The sequence below is a fragment of the Amblyraja radiata genome, chromosome 20 (genome assembly GCF_010909765.2).
Source record: "Amblyraja radiata isolate CabotCenter1 chromosome 20, sAmbRad1.1.pri, whole genome shotgun sequence".
NCBI lineage: Eukaryota > Metazoa > Chordata > Chondrichthyes > Rajiformes > Rajidae > Amblyraja > Amblyraja radiata.
In genome coordinates this window covers 39,875,109-39,890,419 of record NC_045975.1, presented here as the reverse complement: position 1 = coordinate 39,890,419, position 15,311 = coordinate 39,875,109, and the positions used below count along the sequence as shown (strand labels likewise).

General features: G+C 45.8%; 1 protein-coding gene across 20 annotated transcripts in view; it reads right to left on the bottom strand.

Annotated features, from left to right (window-relative positions):
• The window catches only part of madd (MAP kinase activating death domain), a 199,306-nt gene that overhangs the window by 144,736 nt on the left and 39,259 nt on the right, over positions 1-15,311 (bottom strand). For all 20 annotated transcript variants that reach the window (XM_033038463.1, XM_033038468.1, XM_033038455.1 and 17 more), the window contains one exon: positions 6,386-6,964. In XM_033038463.1, coding sequence (XP_032894354.1) covers positions 6,386-6,964 — 579 coding nt within the window. Of the gene's footprint in view, positions 1-6,385; positions 6,965-15,311 lie in introns of those variants that run through there.

Here is a 15,311-nt window from a genome sequence, read left to right as displayed (position 1 = left end):
GCAAAGGATGACAGAACAATTGGTGATTTTTTTTTAAAGAAGAAAATAGAAATAAACTTGAAAATTATTGGAGTAACAGGTTGTAGTTATGACCACTGAAAGTTAAAATGGAGGTAAAACAAAGATTTTATATAGGGAATGCTAAATGAGAAAAACAGCATCCAGGAAACAAAACGTACAAAAGAACAATTGAGGAAAATGGTGGAAGTAGTAGGCCAGGCAATCTCTAAAGAGATGGTCGGAAAAGCTGCCTTCTCACTGTCCACAGAATTGCTGATATCAACTGTGAAGTGAGGGTGATATCAAGGACATTTTATCAATGGCAAGCTACAAAAATAACAGCAAACAGTGGTGTTCTCCCTTGAGCATTGTCTCAAGAGTGCAATCTCATCAATTTAAATTACAGAAAGAAAACTCAAGCTGCATCAACAGCTCCTCCATCAATCAGCCTCTGGAGCATGGCAAAGCTCCAGAGCACCTGAGGCAGCAGTCAGAGAGACCACAGCAATATCACGATGCACCAACTGCCCCAGCACAGCTGCGAATACATCATCACGCAACCCAGAACTAGAAAGAAAATTCAAACTTGGGAATAAAATATGGTTTTAAACAATGTAGCACACTGAAAGATGATCTTAAAATGCCTTTTCACCAGATGAAGCTCAGCTATCAGCTATGGTTACCCTGTCTAGTGTCTAGGCGCGGGCGGCGCGACTCTTGTCAGCAGCGGCCTCTGCAGTCCGTCTGTCTTTTTATTGTTTTCTGTCTTGTTCTATGTAGTTTTTATTGTTTTTTTTGTCGGGGTATGTGTGTGGGGGTGGGGTGGGGTGGGGGAACTTTAAGGTCTTTCCCCTGCACGGGAGACCCGACCTTTTCTTTGTCGGGTCTCCGTTGTCGTTGGGGCTGCAACGTGGAGCGGCCTCCAACAGGAATGACCTGGGGCTCCAGTCGCGGAGCTGCGGATCTACTCACCATCACGGAGCTGGCCGAGTCCGGAGCGGGTGGAGCTGTGGTGGAGCGCTACTGTGACCCGACCCCCCCGGAGATTCGGAAGCTCCTACCGCAGGTCTGTGGACAGTAATATCGGGAGCCCGCGGGTCCCTGGTGGGAGACCGCTTTTCGGGGCTTCCGCAACGGCGACTTCTCCCGCCCGAGTTGCGGGGTTGAAGATTACCTGGAGCGGGGCCTACATCACCGTCCCGCGCGGCTTGGAATGTGAGGTTCAAATGACAAATAAAAGGTATTGTATTGTAGGTATTGTATTGTATTGTCTGTACCATTCCAGTTTATTTGGTTTACTTCTCAGGTTGAATTAGTATAGGGAACCTCAATGTCAATGACCAACGGTGAGATAAAAATATCATTGCAAGCTGTCCTGAGCATCCTGAGGGATATGGTTGTCTGGGACAGGCAACGGGGGCTGGGACGGCAGTTCTGGTGGCGGTGGCCTGAGACCGGGGAGCCCGCCAGGACTCGCACTGAGCTCGCTCCCGTGAGGACGGCCCGGCTCGGGGCTGGAACAGGGCTTTCGTGAGGGGCTGTGACGGCCGGCCCGAGGAAGGAACGGTGCTCCCGTCGGAGTAGCCGAGCTCGGGGAGGTACGGCGTCTACCAGCAAAGGAGAGAGGACCCAGGTCGGGCGGCCAGACGGAGGAGCGGCGCACAGTGGGGAGGACCAGCTGAGGAGGAGCGTGCCCTGGTGGGCGGAGCGCCCAAATGAGGGTAGGAGGAGGAGGAGCTAGGTGGGGCGGCCCAGCCTGAGGGAGGAGAGGTGCCTCGGGGCGGGCCAGCATGAGGGAGGGGGGCCCAGCTGAGGATGGAGGAGTGGAGCGGTCGGGGGGCCTGGCCCGAGGGAGGAGCGGCGGCCTGGCGCGAGGCTGAGACGGTGGCAGTACTCCACTGAGTGCGATCCCGCTCGGGGCCTGGAACGATGCTCCGGGGGCTGGGACGGCAGTTCTGGTGGCGGTGGCCTGAGACCGGGGGTTCGGCCGCGGGCCAGTGGCTGCGTCAGCAGGTCTGGTGGGCGGCAGCTTCGACTACCCCGGGCCGCGGTGTTTGAGCCGCGAGGACAGGTTTTAACATCGCCCGGGGGTATCGCCTCAGCGCAGAAGGAGAAGAGGAGGGAAGAGACTGCAGCCCTAAGACTTTTGCCTCCATCACAGTGAGGAGATGTTGGGTGGACTCACTGTGGTGGATGTTAATATGTGTTTATTGTTGTTTTTTATTGTATTGTATTATATGTATGACTGCTTAAATTTCGTTCAGACTTCGGTCTGGATGACAATAAAAGGCTATTCTATTCTATTCTATTCTTGTCAAGCTATGATTGTGGGTTTTAGTAAAAAAAAAGATAACCAATACCAAAAACAAATAGGTAGACAAAAATGCTGGAGAAACTCATCGGGTGAGGCAACAGGAAATAGGCAACATTTCGGGTCGAGACCCTTCTTCAGACTGATGTGAGGGTGGGGGGGGGGGGAAGAAGAAAGGAAGAGTTGGAGACAGTGGTCTGAGGGAGAGCTGAGAAGGGGAGGAGAAAGTAGTGACTACCTGAAATTAGAGAAGTCAATGTTCATACCGCTGTGTGCAAACTGCCCAAGCAAAATATGAGGTGCTGCTCCTCCAATTTATGGTAGACCTCACTCTGGCCATGGAGGAGGCCCAGGACAGAAAGGTCGGAGTCGGAATGGGAGGGGGAGTTGAAGTGCTGAACCACCAGGAGATCGGGTTGGTTATTGAGAACCGAGTGGAGGTGTTGGGCGAAGCAATTGCCAAGCCTACTCACCGATGTAGAGCAGCTGACATCTAGAGCAGCGGATGCAATAGGTGAGGTTGGATGAGGTGCAGGTGAACCTCTGCTGCACCTGGAAAGACTGCTTGGGTCCTTGTGTAGCATTTCCTGCGGTTGCAAGGGAAAGTATCAGGAGAGGGGGTGGTTCGGGTGGGAAGGAACAAATTAAGCAGGGAGTTGCGGAGGGAGCGGTCTCTGCGGAAAGCAGGCAGGGGAGGAGATGGGAAGATGTGGCAAGTGGTGGGATCACGTTGGAGGTGGCGAAAATGTCGAATGATTTATTTGTTGTATGTGACGGCTGATAGGGTGGAAGGTGAGGACAAGGGGGACTCTGCCCTTGTTACGAGTGGGGGGATGGGGAGTGAGAGCAGAGTTACGAGGTATAGAAGAGACCCTGGTGAGAGCCTCATTTATAGTAGAAGAGGGGAACCCCTGTTCCCTGAAGAATGAGGTCATCTCCGATTACTCAGATATGTTCAGCTTGATAAAACAGATATGTTCAGCTTGACTGGATCTCCGAAAAGGTGAACAGGATTTAAGATGCAGGCAAAGGTAGAGAGTAAGAGTGTACCAAAGGGATGATTTATGATAGGATGAAAGGCACCAGAGATTAAATGACAAATGGTGATAATCGAAGATACATGTGTGTAGAGGTGAAAAATGCATGAATCTATATACTATTAAAACTGTGTGCGTGTGTGTGTGTGTGTGTGTGTATGGGTGTATGTTATATTTTTGGCCTTTGATTAGCTACTCCGCCAAAATCACACGCAAAAACGCAGAGATTTTTACCATTTCGATAGCCATTTCACTTTTACATTCGCTCATCCACTCATTAAATGTAGTATTTTTTCAGTACACATTTTTAATAAAATCCTCCCCCCCCCCCCCCACTCACTAAATTTTTCGCCTCCTGCTGGCCAGCGACCAAAACGGCTGCTGCCGCCTGGCTCTCCTCCAAAAATGCCGACATTTTTCCCATTTCGCTAGCACTTGTACTTCCTCCACTCCCCTCCCCCCCAAACCGGCCAGGCTCTGTCACGCTGGCCGAAGCCAAAGATCGCCTGCTCCCCCCGCTGCTTTTCGCCGTCCTCGCTGGCTTGCACTGTCCGAAAATCCCGCGCGTCAACGGCCTGTCGGACCGCAGGTGCATTGAGGGCGTATGCAGCGTCTCGACGGGCGTACGCAGCATCTTGACGTCGTACGCAGCGTCTTGACGGCGTACGCCTAGCGCGTGGTGTTGCGTGATGACGTCCGGCCGCCCCCTCCCCTTGCAACCGCATGTTGCGGGAACAAACCCAACGGGTCTGCACTTGGTCTAGTATAATCTAAAATCAACAAACGGATGTGGAAGGAAGGTTGGAGATCTGAATAATACAATGCTGGGAATGTTACCCTCAGAAAGTATTGAATAATGTTACGTTTAGAATGCGCAGTGGAAGATGAGGTGCTGGTCCTTAAACACCTGTTGAGCTTTTTGGAATTGTGTGAGAGGCCAAAGAAAAGATCTGGATGGAGAGAATTAAAGTGAGATGCAACTAGAAGCTCAACATCATGGCTGTAAACTGCATGGAGAGGTTCCACATCACCGAACTTGCATTAGATTCCACAAGTGTATCATGGCCACACAAATACAAAGTACTAATTAGAAAATAGCACAAATTAATCACTTCATGCAGAAGATGTGTTTGTGGACGTGCAATGTTAACGGAGGAGGTGATACAGGTAATGCATTACCTGCAGCTGCACAGAAAAATGTTGGAAATGGGAGAATACACCAGAGTATCCCAGAAAGCATGGTCTCTTCAGAAAGTTAAAAGAAGACTGTTTGTGGTTGGAAATGTTGTATCTGTTGAAAATTGTAGAATTGTTTACAAGAATGATCCCAGGGATTATTGGGTTAACATACGATGAGCATTTGAAGGCACTGGCCTGTACTCGCTAGAGTTTAGAAGGACGAGGGGAGATCTAATGTTGGAAGGGAATTTGCAGTTGAGGAAAGGTGAAGAGGCATCACCAGAGCAAATATGGAAATGTCTTTACCTCACCAACCTACCCGTCAGATATATATGTCCATGATCCCCACATGAAGCTTAAAACTCCTGGGTGTTAGCATCTTGAATGACCTGTCCTGGACTCAGCATATAGATACAATCACGAGTAAAGAACATCAACACTTTTACTTTCATAGCAGGTTAGAGATTCAGCATGTCACTGAATACTCTGACAAACCTCCAGACACATTGTGGAAAGTATCCTGACTGTTGCATCATGGCAATGACATGGAATGCCAGAGGCTGCAGAAGACTCAGCTCCCCACATTCGAAGATATCTACAAGAAGCACTGCCTCAAAAATGTAGTATCTATCATCTAGGATCCCCACTCCTCTTCAATGTCAGAGCCAATGACCTCTTCTCATTCCTATCATTGGGCAGGAGGAACAGAAGCCTGAAATCCCACGTCACCAGGTTCAGGAACAGCTACAACCATCATGTCTTGAATAGACCAGCGTAAACCAAATCATACCTCAGCAATAGAACACCATGGAAGCAGAAGATCACCTCTTCACTATCGTGGACGTGCTATCAGAATTATGATTTTGCATTAATGTTTTGTTCTTTGCATAGTTGTTTTCTTTTTAGTCTTGCATAATTTATGTATAACTGTGTTTTGCATGTTGTCCTAGTCTTTGTGCACATAATACTGCTGCAAGATTTTCATTCTACCTGTACTCCCCGTACTTGTACAGAAGACAACAAATTCAACTTGATTTGAACTTAACCATTTCAGTCCTTAGTAAAGGGAGATTTCTCTTCAAAAACAGCACACTTCTCAACCAATCTACCATCATTGTAGATGGGATAAATTCTGAATATCTCAAAACTGGACTGTACATTTTATGGTCTTGCATGTTCTTCACTTTAGTTTAGTTCTTAGTTTAGAAATACAGCGCGTAAACAAACCTTTGGCCCAACGAGTCCACGTCGACACGTGATCCCCGTTCACTAGCACCATTCTACACACTGGGCACAATTTACAATCTTTACCGAAGCCAATTAACCTACAAACCTGTACGTCTTTAGAATATGGGAGGAAACCAGAGCACTGGGGAAAAACCCACACAATCACGGGGAGAACATACCAACATCACCCGTAGTCAGGATCAAACCCATGTCTCTGGTGCTGTAAGGCAGCAACTCTACCGCTGTGTCACCGTGCCTCAACCTTCAAGCCTGGAGCCTAATATTGGCCCAAATGAACATAAAAGTTATGTTGAGTAACAATAACACCCCAGTGAAACCCAATAATGATGCTGAAGATCAGTCCACCACAATTTGATTTTATCCACTGTTCCAACCTGTAATACCTCACCACCTCCATCTCTTGGCTTCTTCCAGTGCAAAAGAATAAATATAATGTATCAGTACACTGTGGGTGGCTCGATTGTAATCATGCAGCACGCAACAAAAGCTTTTTGCTGTACCTCTATACACATGCCAATAAACCAAACTAAACTGAATTATTCTATCCTATCCTTCTTAACAGGACCCACGACCACTTCAAATGCACTGACTGAAAGATATACACACTCACCGTTGAATGCCTTTCAAACTTCCTGCCTTCTTAATGAGCAGGCGCTCACTGCAACTGTCCACCAGCCGCTTGAGGATATAGAGACATTCACGGAAGGTGGAGAAGAATGGGTAGTGGCTGAGAATGCAGAGCGAAGTTAGGGTGCTGTTCCGCGACCGATTCCCACTCTTTAGATGCCGCTTCATTCGGGGTGAGCGATTGATGTCAGGGGTGGAATCAGCACTATGTGTAGCCAAGGAGGAGCCACTGTCGGAGTTATCGTGGTCATCTGACGTCTCCATCGCATTGCCCTTTTGACGTTGTTGACCTCTGTCAGACCTGTCCCGGCTTCGCTTCTGGAAGGAGCGGTAAAAGTTGACACAGACCCCATAACGAACCACACCACTGTCCTTGTCCGTCAGGGTGAAGACAAAAGAATTGTCGTCGCGCAAGCTGGTGCGTTTCTGGCGCAAGCTGAGACATCCCTCGGGCTGGCAGAAGAAAACCACGTCTGGTGGCAGGGGAAACTCATGATGATCCTCCAGTGGGTATCGACGCAACAGCTGAGGGGTCTGAGCAATACTTTCGCTGCTCGGCTGCCTGCAAACACAAAATCAAGAACAACAGGGCCATGACTCCACAAACAATCAGTATGCAACATTCCCGTCAGAGATCACACTGTGACTGAAACGTGATCCACCAATAACCACAAATCACCACTTGAGTCCACGCAGAACATTGGCATTGCTGGCCACACCAAAACCACCAACCACCCACCGCAAACAGCATTTCCTCCAAAACCCCAGCCCCCAGTCATATTGGCATTACTGTTAATCCTGGCCAAATTGGAGAGGCTAGGACATAAAAATTAAGTAAAGGCTTCTGGGCTGCTAGGCCATTTGGTCAATTTTAAAGTGCCTTCTGTAGAAATGGGACAAGCTGCAGAATGGTGCCAGTTTGTCCAGCCTAGATTAGAGCTGCAGGGAGAATGGGAACATCTGCAGATCCTGACAATTAGGTGCAAAATGCATAGAATGGATTGGATGAATGCAAACCAGACATACACATTATAAATAATGTTGCAAAGCTTTACTTTGCTGGATTTTGATTGGATTAAGTATTGAACCTTGTCTGGTTTTCTTGCATATCAGGGCACATGTTACGATGTTCGTTTCCTTTGAGAAACTCTGTCTGAATACAATGTATTAGCCACTGTATTATTGGGTTAGGGAAATGTCTGTCATGTACGGGGTTAATCGATATCTGTTTTTGGATTGTAAAGAGACCACCCCTATGTGGTTCGGCCCCGCGAGGTTCGGGGACCTATAAAAGTCCGCTCCCACGAGGTCCTGTCGATGTATTGGGAGAACGCTTGGGACTGCGTGACCTTCTGGAGTGTCTCTGTTTGAGCGAGACCAAGAGGGCTTTTTGTGATTTTCTCAGTGATTTTTGACTGAAACTAGACTGGGGGAAGCTTAGAACGAGCAATTTACAATGGGGGCTCATCCGGGATCTCAACGGATCCCCAAACACAAGTGCGATCAAGGGTGTTGAGCTGTTTCGACCGCTAGTGCAGAAATCGGGCCCACTGTGCAGTTTTTTCATTGATTGTCGGCACTTCGCACAATCGATCATTCGCGGGCTTGGGAAAGGGTCCAATCGAGATAATTAGAACAGAGTCTAGCAAGCACAGGGGGGTGGTTAGCACTACTTTGGGTTAGGGGCCCATAAAACAGGGCGTGGAATGGCCCAAAATTTGGTTGTACTTGGCAGACTGCAGCTGCTTTAATGAGAGCCTGACACGCTTCGAGGGCGAGGGGTGGCCCATTGTCCAGATTTGGTATCAAATTGGCGGGATATTGAAACACAGGTCTGGTCTACGTATTGATCTACCTTTGCCAGGAGCGCTGATTGGAAAGGTGCGTTCCGAAAATCGGCATCGACTGCCAGGACGAAGAGGTTAGGCGCTGAACCCCCAGTGCCCATCAGAGAGGGGTGTCTGCTTGAAGATATCAGTGTCCCTCCCTGGGGTGACGGACGAGGAATCTCGTAAAGGCACTGGGCTCGGTGGCTAGCGTATAGATTGGCTGGGAATACTCTAGTCCATTCGAGATTTCATTGGTCAATTTAGTTTGAATTCGTGGACCGGGGATGTGGAGAGATACGCATTAAAAAAACTAGGCATCCGAGAACGAGTCTAGATTTGTAGAATCAAATTTCCAAATACAGAATTTCACATTGAAGTTCTGCCCGTACGGTAGAATTCGAATTCTGTGTAGATAGAACTTCGGAGTTTGTGCATGTTCGTGATCGATTCCGAATAGCAGCTGATCAAAAGTGAATAGTAACCCTCTGATTGATTGTTGATTTGTACCTGATAGCAAAGAGTAACTCAGAGACGGGAACCTGGTTTACTTGGTGAAAAGTAACCCGAATGCAAAGGGTACCCCTAATTCTGTAGAATTTAGAGAGGAGGGATAGAGGTCCCCCTATAGAAGTCCAGTCTTAGCGTGGGGATAGTAACATTCGGGAGGAAAAGTAGTCATTTAAGGAGTAGTACCCCTCAGCAAAGAGTACCCTAGGAGGGGAAAATCGTTGGTATCAGAGGGAGGTTCACTGCTTGATAACAGCGTGATGCGGCATTGAGATCGAGTGTTTGTAAACTGTGCGCTAGCATATTAAATCGTATTGTAAATTGTAAAAATCTAGCATCGTCTTTTTGTATTGTTATTGGATCCGAATTGTGTAAATATTTTGTGTATGTAAATAGATCTAGAGTGTATTAAGATTTAGAAAGTTAAGATTTAGAGTGTGTTAAGTTCGCGGAGTAAGTTGCTTGTATGAGTGCTTGAGGATTTTTGGGTGTTAGATAATTGAAGTAAAAGTGAGTTTGAATTAAATATTTGTAATTGTTTAGATCGTGGTGTTGTTAGAATCCGAGTCGTGGTGGTTTGATCAGGGTTTGTACCCTTTCGATCACTGTGTCGGGGGAGGAGTCGTTCCGCTGACCGATTGCTCCACGAGGAAGATTTATTAGAGTGTGATTTATCGGAAGCATGTAGTTTATATTGGGGTGTGTCTGGGTTTACTTGTAATCGGGGGAATACTTTATTTTTTAATTATAGTTTTGTTCACGTGATTCGGATTTGTTTGTCTGTGCGAACTTAAAGTGGTTTGAGTGGGAGAGATTGCTACTTGGGAGAGACTGTGATTGGCAGTTGGAGTCGTGGGTTGAGAAACCAGAGATCCTTTGTTTGAAAGTTTAGTTGAATGAAGTGATTGTGATCTAACTGATAAGAAAGTTGGTAGAGCGATTGAATATGAGCGATTGATTTGAATAATTGAATAGGAGCGATTGAGTGGGTGATTGAGTAACGTTTGGAAGGGAACAATTGTGTGATTAGTGTGAATCTGAGAGACGATTAGCCATTGTGTGGGAGCGACTCCATTGGCCTTGGAGTCTGAAAGGAAGGAGCAAGTTTGAATAGGTGTGAGTGTCTGGAATTTTATTTTGTATAATAATAATAATAATAATAATAATAATAATAATAATAATAATAATAATAATAATGATAATAATATATTTTATTGTCATTGCACAACAGTGCAACGAGATTTGGTATGCAGCTTCGAACCGATGTAAAAAATAAATAAATAAATAAATTGTGCGACGTGACCATCTGAGGGAGACAGTCCAGGGGATATGGGGGGCACTCAGCAGGGCCGGTTCAGAGCTGCTATAGCTTTGGGAATGAAGCTGTTTCTGAGTCTGGAGGTTTGGGCGTAGAAGGCCTTGTAACATCTGCCGGAGGGAAGTAGTACGAACAGTCCATTACAAGGGTGTGAGGAGTCTATGGATGCTGACGGCCTTCCTGAGGCACCGTGTGTGGTAGATGCCCTCCAAGGCTGGTAGCTGTGTCCCAATAATCCTCTGAACTATTGTAACTATTGTGCATAAAAATGGGGAAGGTCTCATTGAAGGACTTATCAAATAGACCCGGAAGCCCGATAAGAATAATTTGCGAGAAGCTTCCGCATGAAGCAGACAGATTAAGAGGATTATCTGGAGAATTAAATGGGGTTTTGAGAAGCGACTTTGGCCGCAGGGTGGACTAAAATCTATAATAGGAATAAACTACGTAGAAACAATTGTTAAATGATATGGAAACAGTGAAGAAGGGAATGAACTGATTGGAATATGGAGAATGTTCTTCACTAGAAGGAAAATAAATAGAGATCGTTCTGCTGTCTACTCTAAGAATGGCAGCGTACAAATTAGGAATTAGAGGGGAGAGAGGCTCACAATATGCCAGGATGGGGAGAGTAAACACTAGAGAACTGGTCCTTCTCGGGACATTCCGGAACAGGGAAAGAAAGATAGTGGAAGCCAACAGCAGGAGCAGGAGCAGGAGAGAATACCATATTCTAAAAGGGAAACTACTGAGATGGCTCTTAAAGGGGAGGTGCCGATTAAAATCAAACTTATTAAGTAAGTAAGTAAGTATTTTATTTATTGTCATTCGATAAAAACATGCTTCCACATGAATCATGAACAAAATTTGTACTCGGGTCCGAGCAGCGTAATAGTGCAGTAAAACATCAATAAAGTGCAGAAAAGACATCAATAAATTCTAACATATAAAAACCATCCACAATAAAATCTAAATAATAATGAGCCTATGAATAAATAGTAAAAAGTTAAAAAAAAGCAACAAGTTAAAAGACAGCAGCATAATAATGTCCACAGCAGCAGCAGTAGTAGCAGCAGACAGTTCACTGAGGTAAGTGAGGGTTCAGTCAGTGAGGTAGGGAGTTTAAAAGTCTCACGGCCTCGGGAAAGAAGCTGGCTTTAAGCGTTGTTGTCCTGGCCTTTATGCTGCGCAGTCTTCCCTCCGAGGGGAGAGGGGCAAAGAGTCCATTTGCCGGGTGGGTGGGGTCCTTCATGATGTTTGAGGGTCTGCTCTTGCACCTGCTGATGTAAATGTCCTCAATGGCAGGGAAGCAGTTATTTGTGATTTTTTTGGGGCAGATTTGACCACCCTCTGCAACGCCTTCCTGTCAGCAGCAGAGCAGTTTCCGTACCACACTGTGATACACGATGTGAGGACGCTCTCCACCACACACCCGTAAAATGATGTCAGGACTGGGGTGCTGAGGCCAGCACGCTTCAGCTTCATCAAGAAGTAAAGGCGTTGGTGGGCTTTTTTAATGATGCTAGCCGTATGCAGGTCCAGGTGAAGTCGTTAGAAATGTGCACCCCCAGATATTTAAAACTGGACACCATCTCCACAGCTTCTCCTCCGATGTAGAGGGGAGGGGGGGTGTTTGGTAAGAGTGCAGCAATATCTGTACACCTCAAAGGGAGAGAGGCTCACAATATGCAAGGGTGGGGAGAATTTTTCGGAATGGAGCCACAGCATTCCTCACAGCACTCTCATGTTCTCAGTTCGGAGACGCCATGCGCAGCTTGCGAGCAGGGCACTCAGGAGGAGTCAGCGGCATCTTCAATTCCTCCCACTAAATTAAAATCTAAAGTGGAAAAATCGGGGAAGGACCTTCTAGCTCCTATGATTGCTCCACCAGTGGGGGATATATGGGAGATCAAGGAGCTAAAAGGATGGTTCTGCCGAAATTAATTAAGAAACCCAGTAGTGGGAAAGTGAAGGAATCCTTCCTGAAGTAGAAAGACAGAACGAGTAGTTTTTCTGAGGGTGAGACAGCAGGAGGATACGGAGGGATTGATCCTGACATTGATAGTATTATTATGTCGGAGCAATTTCCCGACGATGAGGGTATAGAAGGGATTCCCCATAGGTAGTTCGTTTGTAGAAAGCTGCCTAGTCCACCTTGGGTATTAGGTCCCGCAGTAGGTGTAAATGACCTCGGGGCCACAGACGTTCACACCTTAATGCAGCCTGGTCCAATGGCAGCTCAGAGACCTGTATTAAGAATTCAGTAACGGGAAATAACTACGGAGGAAGACAAGGAGGAGGAGGATCTTAAAGCTTGGATAGACCTGCCATTCCGAGAGCCGACTTTTTCTCGGTTTGGTTGGAGAGGGTATAGAGCTGTTAGACCTGATCAGTGCTACAACTGTGGGGAATTAGGACATTGGAGTCGATCGTGTCCTGTGAGGGAATACAGAGAAGGAAGGGGGCAAAGAAGAGGGCCACGGGGTTTCAGAAATCAGTGGATCCCGAGAGGTTACCGGGACACTTGGGATCCTGAAGGTAGAGGACGAGGACACTGGCAAGGAGATCAGGGGGCAGGGACATTTTGGCAATCAAACCCTTTCCGTTAGCCCTAACCTGCCAGTTAATACCACCTATGAAATCTGAAGACATCCTCACATGGCCCAAAATTAACAATAAAAAACAGAAAGAACATCACCCCCTTCCAAATCCTAGGAGAAGACACAAAGAATCTAGTTATCGAGAAACCTCACTAAAAGGAAGGACTTTGAAAAGGGAAACATAGTAACTGGTGACAACAAGAATGGGAACTAAGGAGAACTGAAATGGCATTATGGAGAGAAGAAACAAACTTATTGTGCAGGAGGTACGGGAGTGGGGAAAGGAGCTATTGCACTAACTTGTTACTGAGTTGTGCCTGCAGGACAGTATAATCGATAACATACTATCTGGGGAGTGAGGTAAAGAATATACAGACCCCTTGAAAACAGGCAGAAGACAGCACAGGTAATGTAGCTCCCCAGAAATAGGAATCAACAAGCAGGAGGAAATGATACTGTCCTGTCCCTTTAAGACAAATATGGGAAGGTCAACAGATAGAGAACGCTGCTCCTCAGTATCCCTACTCCCTTGAAACTGACATCAGGGAAGAAGAAGAAGATACCTACCCTAGTGCCCAACTTTAACATCATCTAGCCTTTGACACCAGTGAAGGAAGGAAAGTAACACTATCTAATCTTTCCTAAAGAAACAACGGCGACAACCTATGATCACTTTTGGGGCAAGCTCCACTTTAAAGAACTGAATTTGAATAAAAAGACATTCCTCTGGTTTGGGGTAAAACACCTACTTTGCGTCTAAATTATGATTATTAGAAATAAATTTATAAAATTTTGAATTCGGTCTCTAAATTGTATGGTAATGAATTGGAGGGATTTTAAAGTTTGAGATTTGGAACAGACTTGTGAGATTTGGCTTGGGAATATTTGGAGTTTGATTATTAATTGATATTGTTATTGTCTCATCCCCAGACAGGCAGCCAAAGATGGGAAGGACTATTCAGAGAACATCAGGAAGGATGGAACTTGGGAAGATCTGGTAACATGGAAATTATTCAGGGAACATGAGAGTTGGAATTGGAAATGGTCAAAAGAGGACCTCCCTTTAAGAGACCTGACTTGAAATTACTCAGTGGTTCGGAAACTAGTATAAGAGAACCCCTATGGACTGAGAGCCGAGCCAACATACTAAGTAAGAAGGTACACAAAATTGCTGGAGGAACTCAGCGGGTGCAGCAGCATCTATGGAGCGAAGGAAATAGGCGACGTTTCGGGCCGAAACCCTTCTTCAGACTAAGAAGTACTGGAGGAGAAGTCTATTGAATTAGAAGGAGAAATTTGAATGGGTGTGGAGATACCAGAGTCTATGTATTTGACCAATGGATCTAAAGCGGTGGTAAAGCGGCTTCTATTATCAAGGTGGAAATAAATTGTCCCTAGATTTGGCATTCTTAATTGGATTTATGATAAAACTGACAACATATGGAAATTGTTCAAGAAGGAACTGCAGATGCTGGAAAATCGAAGTTACACAAAAATGCTGGAGAAACTCAGCGGGTGCAGTAGCATCTATGGAGCGAAGGAAATAGGTAACGTTTCGGGCCGAAACCCTTCTTCAGACATATGGAAATTGATTGATTAAATTTTAACAGCTGGGAATTCCACAGGAATTGGAATGGAATTGTGTTATAGGCCACAATGCTGTGGAATGAGAAGGATGAGGTGGACACTGAAATTTAAAATAGTAAATTGAAGGCTGAGACTGAATTTGGTTGAATTGAAACATTCATCATGGTTTGCTTTAAATAAGGCCCACCTGTAGGGAAATCTGGACTGAATGCAGCTGAAATTTATATGAGAAACCATCATCAGATATACATATTATAACATTGTGTGAATACGGAGAGAGCTGATTAGTGTTGATCCTAGGATAGTAAAGAGTATATTATAGAACAGAATAGAAATAGGAATACAGTGATAGAGCAGAATATAATAGGATAGTGGAAAAGGGATAGTATTGCAGAATTACAGTGAATGTATGGGAAAGCTTTGGTGTATGAATGGTAACTTACTTTATTCCAGGTTTTTCAGGAATTATAGGTTATAGATTAGACTATGGAAAGGGATGGAAGAATGGGCAACAACACAGAGGGAGGAAATTGGTGCCAGTTTGTCTAGAGCCTAGATTAGAGCTGCAGGAAGAGAATGGGAACATCTACAGATCCTGACAATTAGGTGCAAAATGCATAGAATGGATTGGATGAATGCAAACCAGACATACACATTGTAAATAATGTTTCAAAGCTTTACTTTGCTAGATGTTGATTGGATTAAGTATTGAGCCTTGCCTGTTTTTCTTGCATATCAGGGCACATGTTGCGATGTTCGTTTCCTTTGAGAAACACTGTTTGAATACAATGTATTAGCCACTGTATTATTGGGTTAGGGAAATGTCTGTCATGTTAATCGATATCTGTTTTTGGATTGTAAAGAGACCACCCCCATGTGGTTCGGCCCCGCGAGGTTCGGGGACCTATAAAAGTCCGCTCCCACGGGGTCCTGTCGATCTTCTGGGAGAACGCTTGGGACTGCGTGACCTGGAGTGTCTCTGTTTGAGCGAGGCCAAGAGGGCTTGATCAGGCAGATACGAGAATTGAATCCGCAGTGGTTAGGTACAATAGTGGGAACTGTAATTGT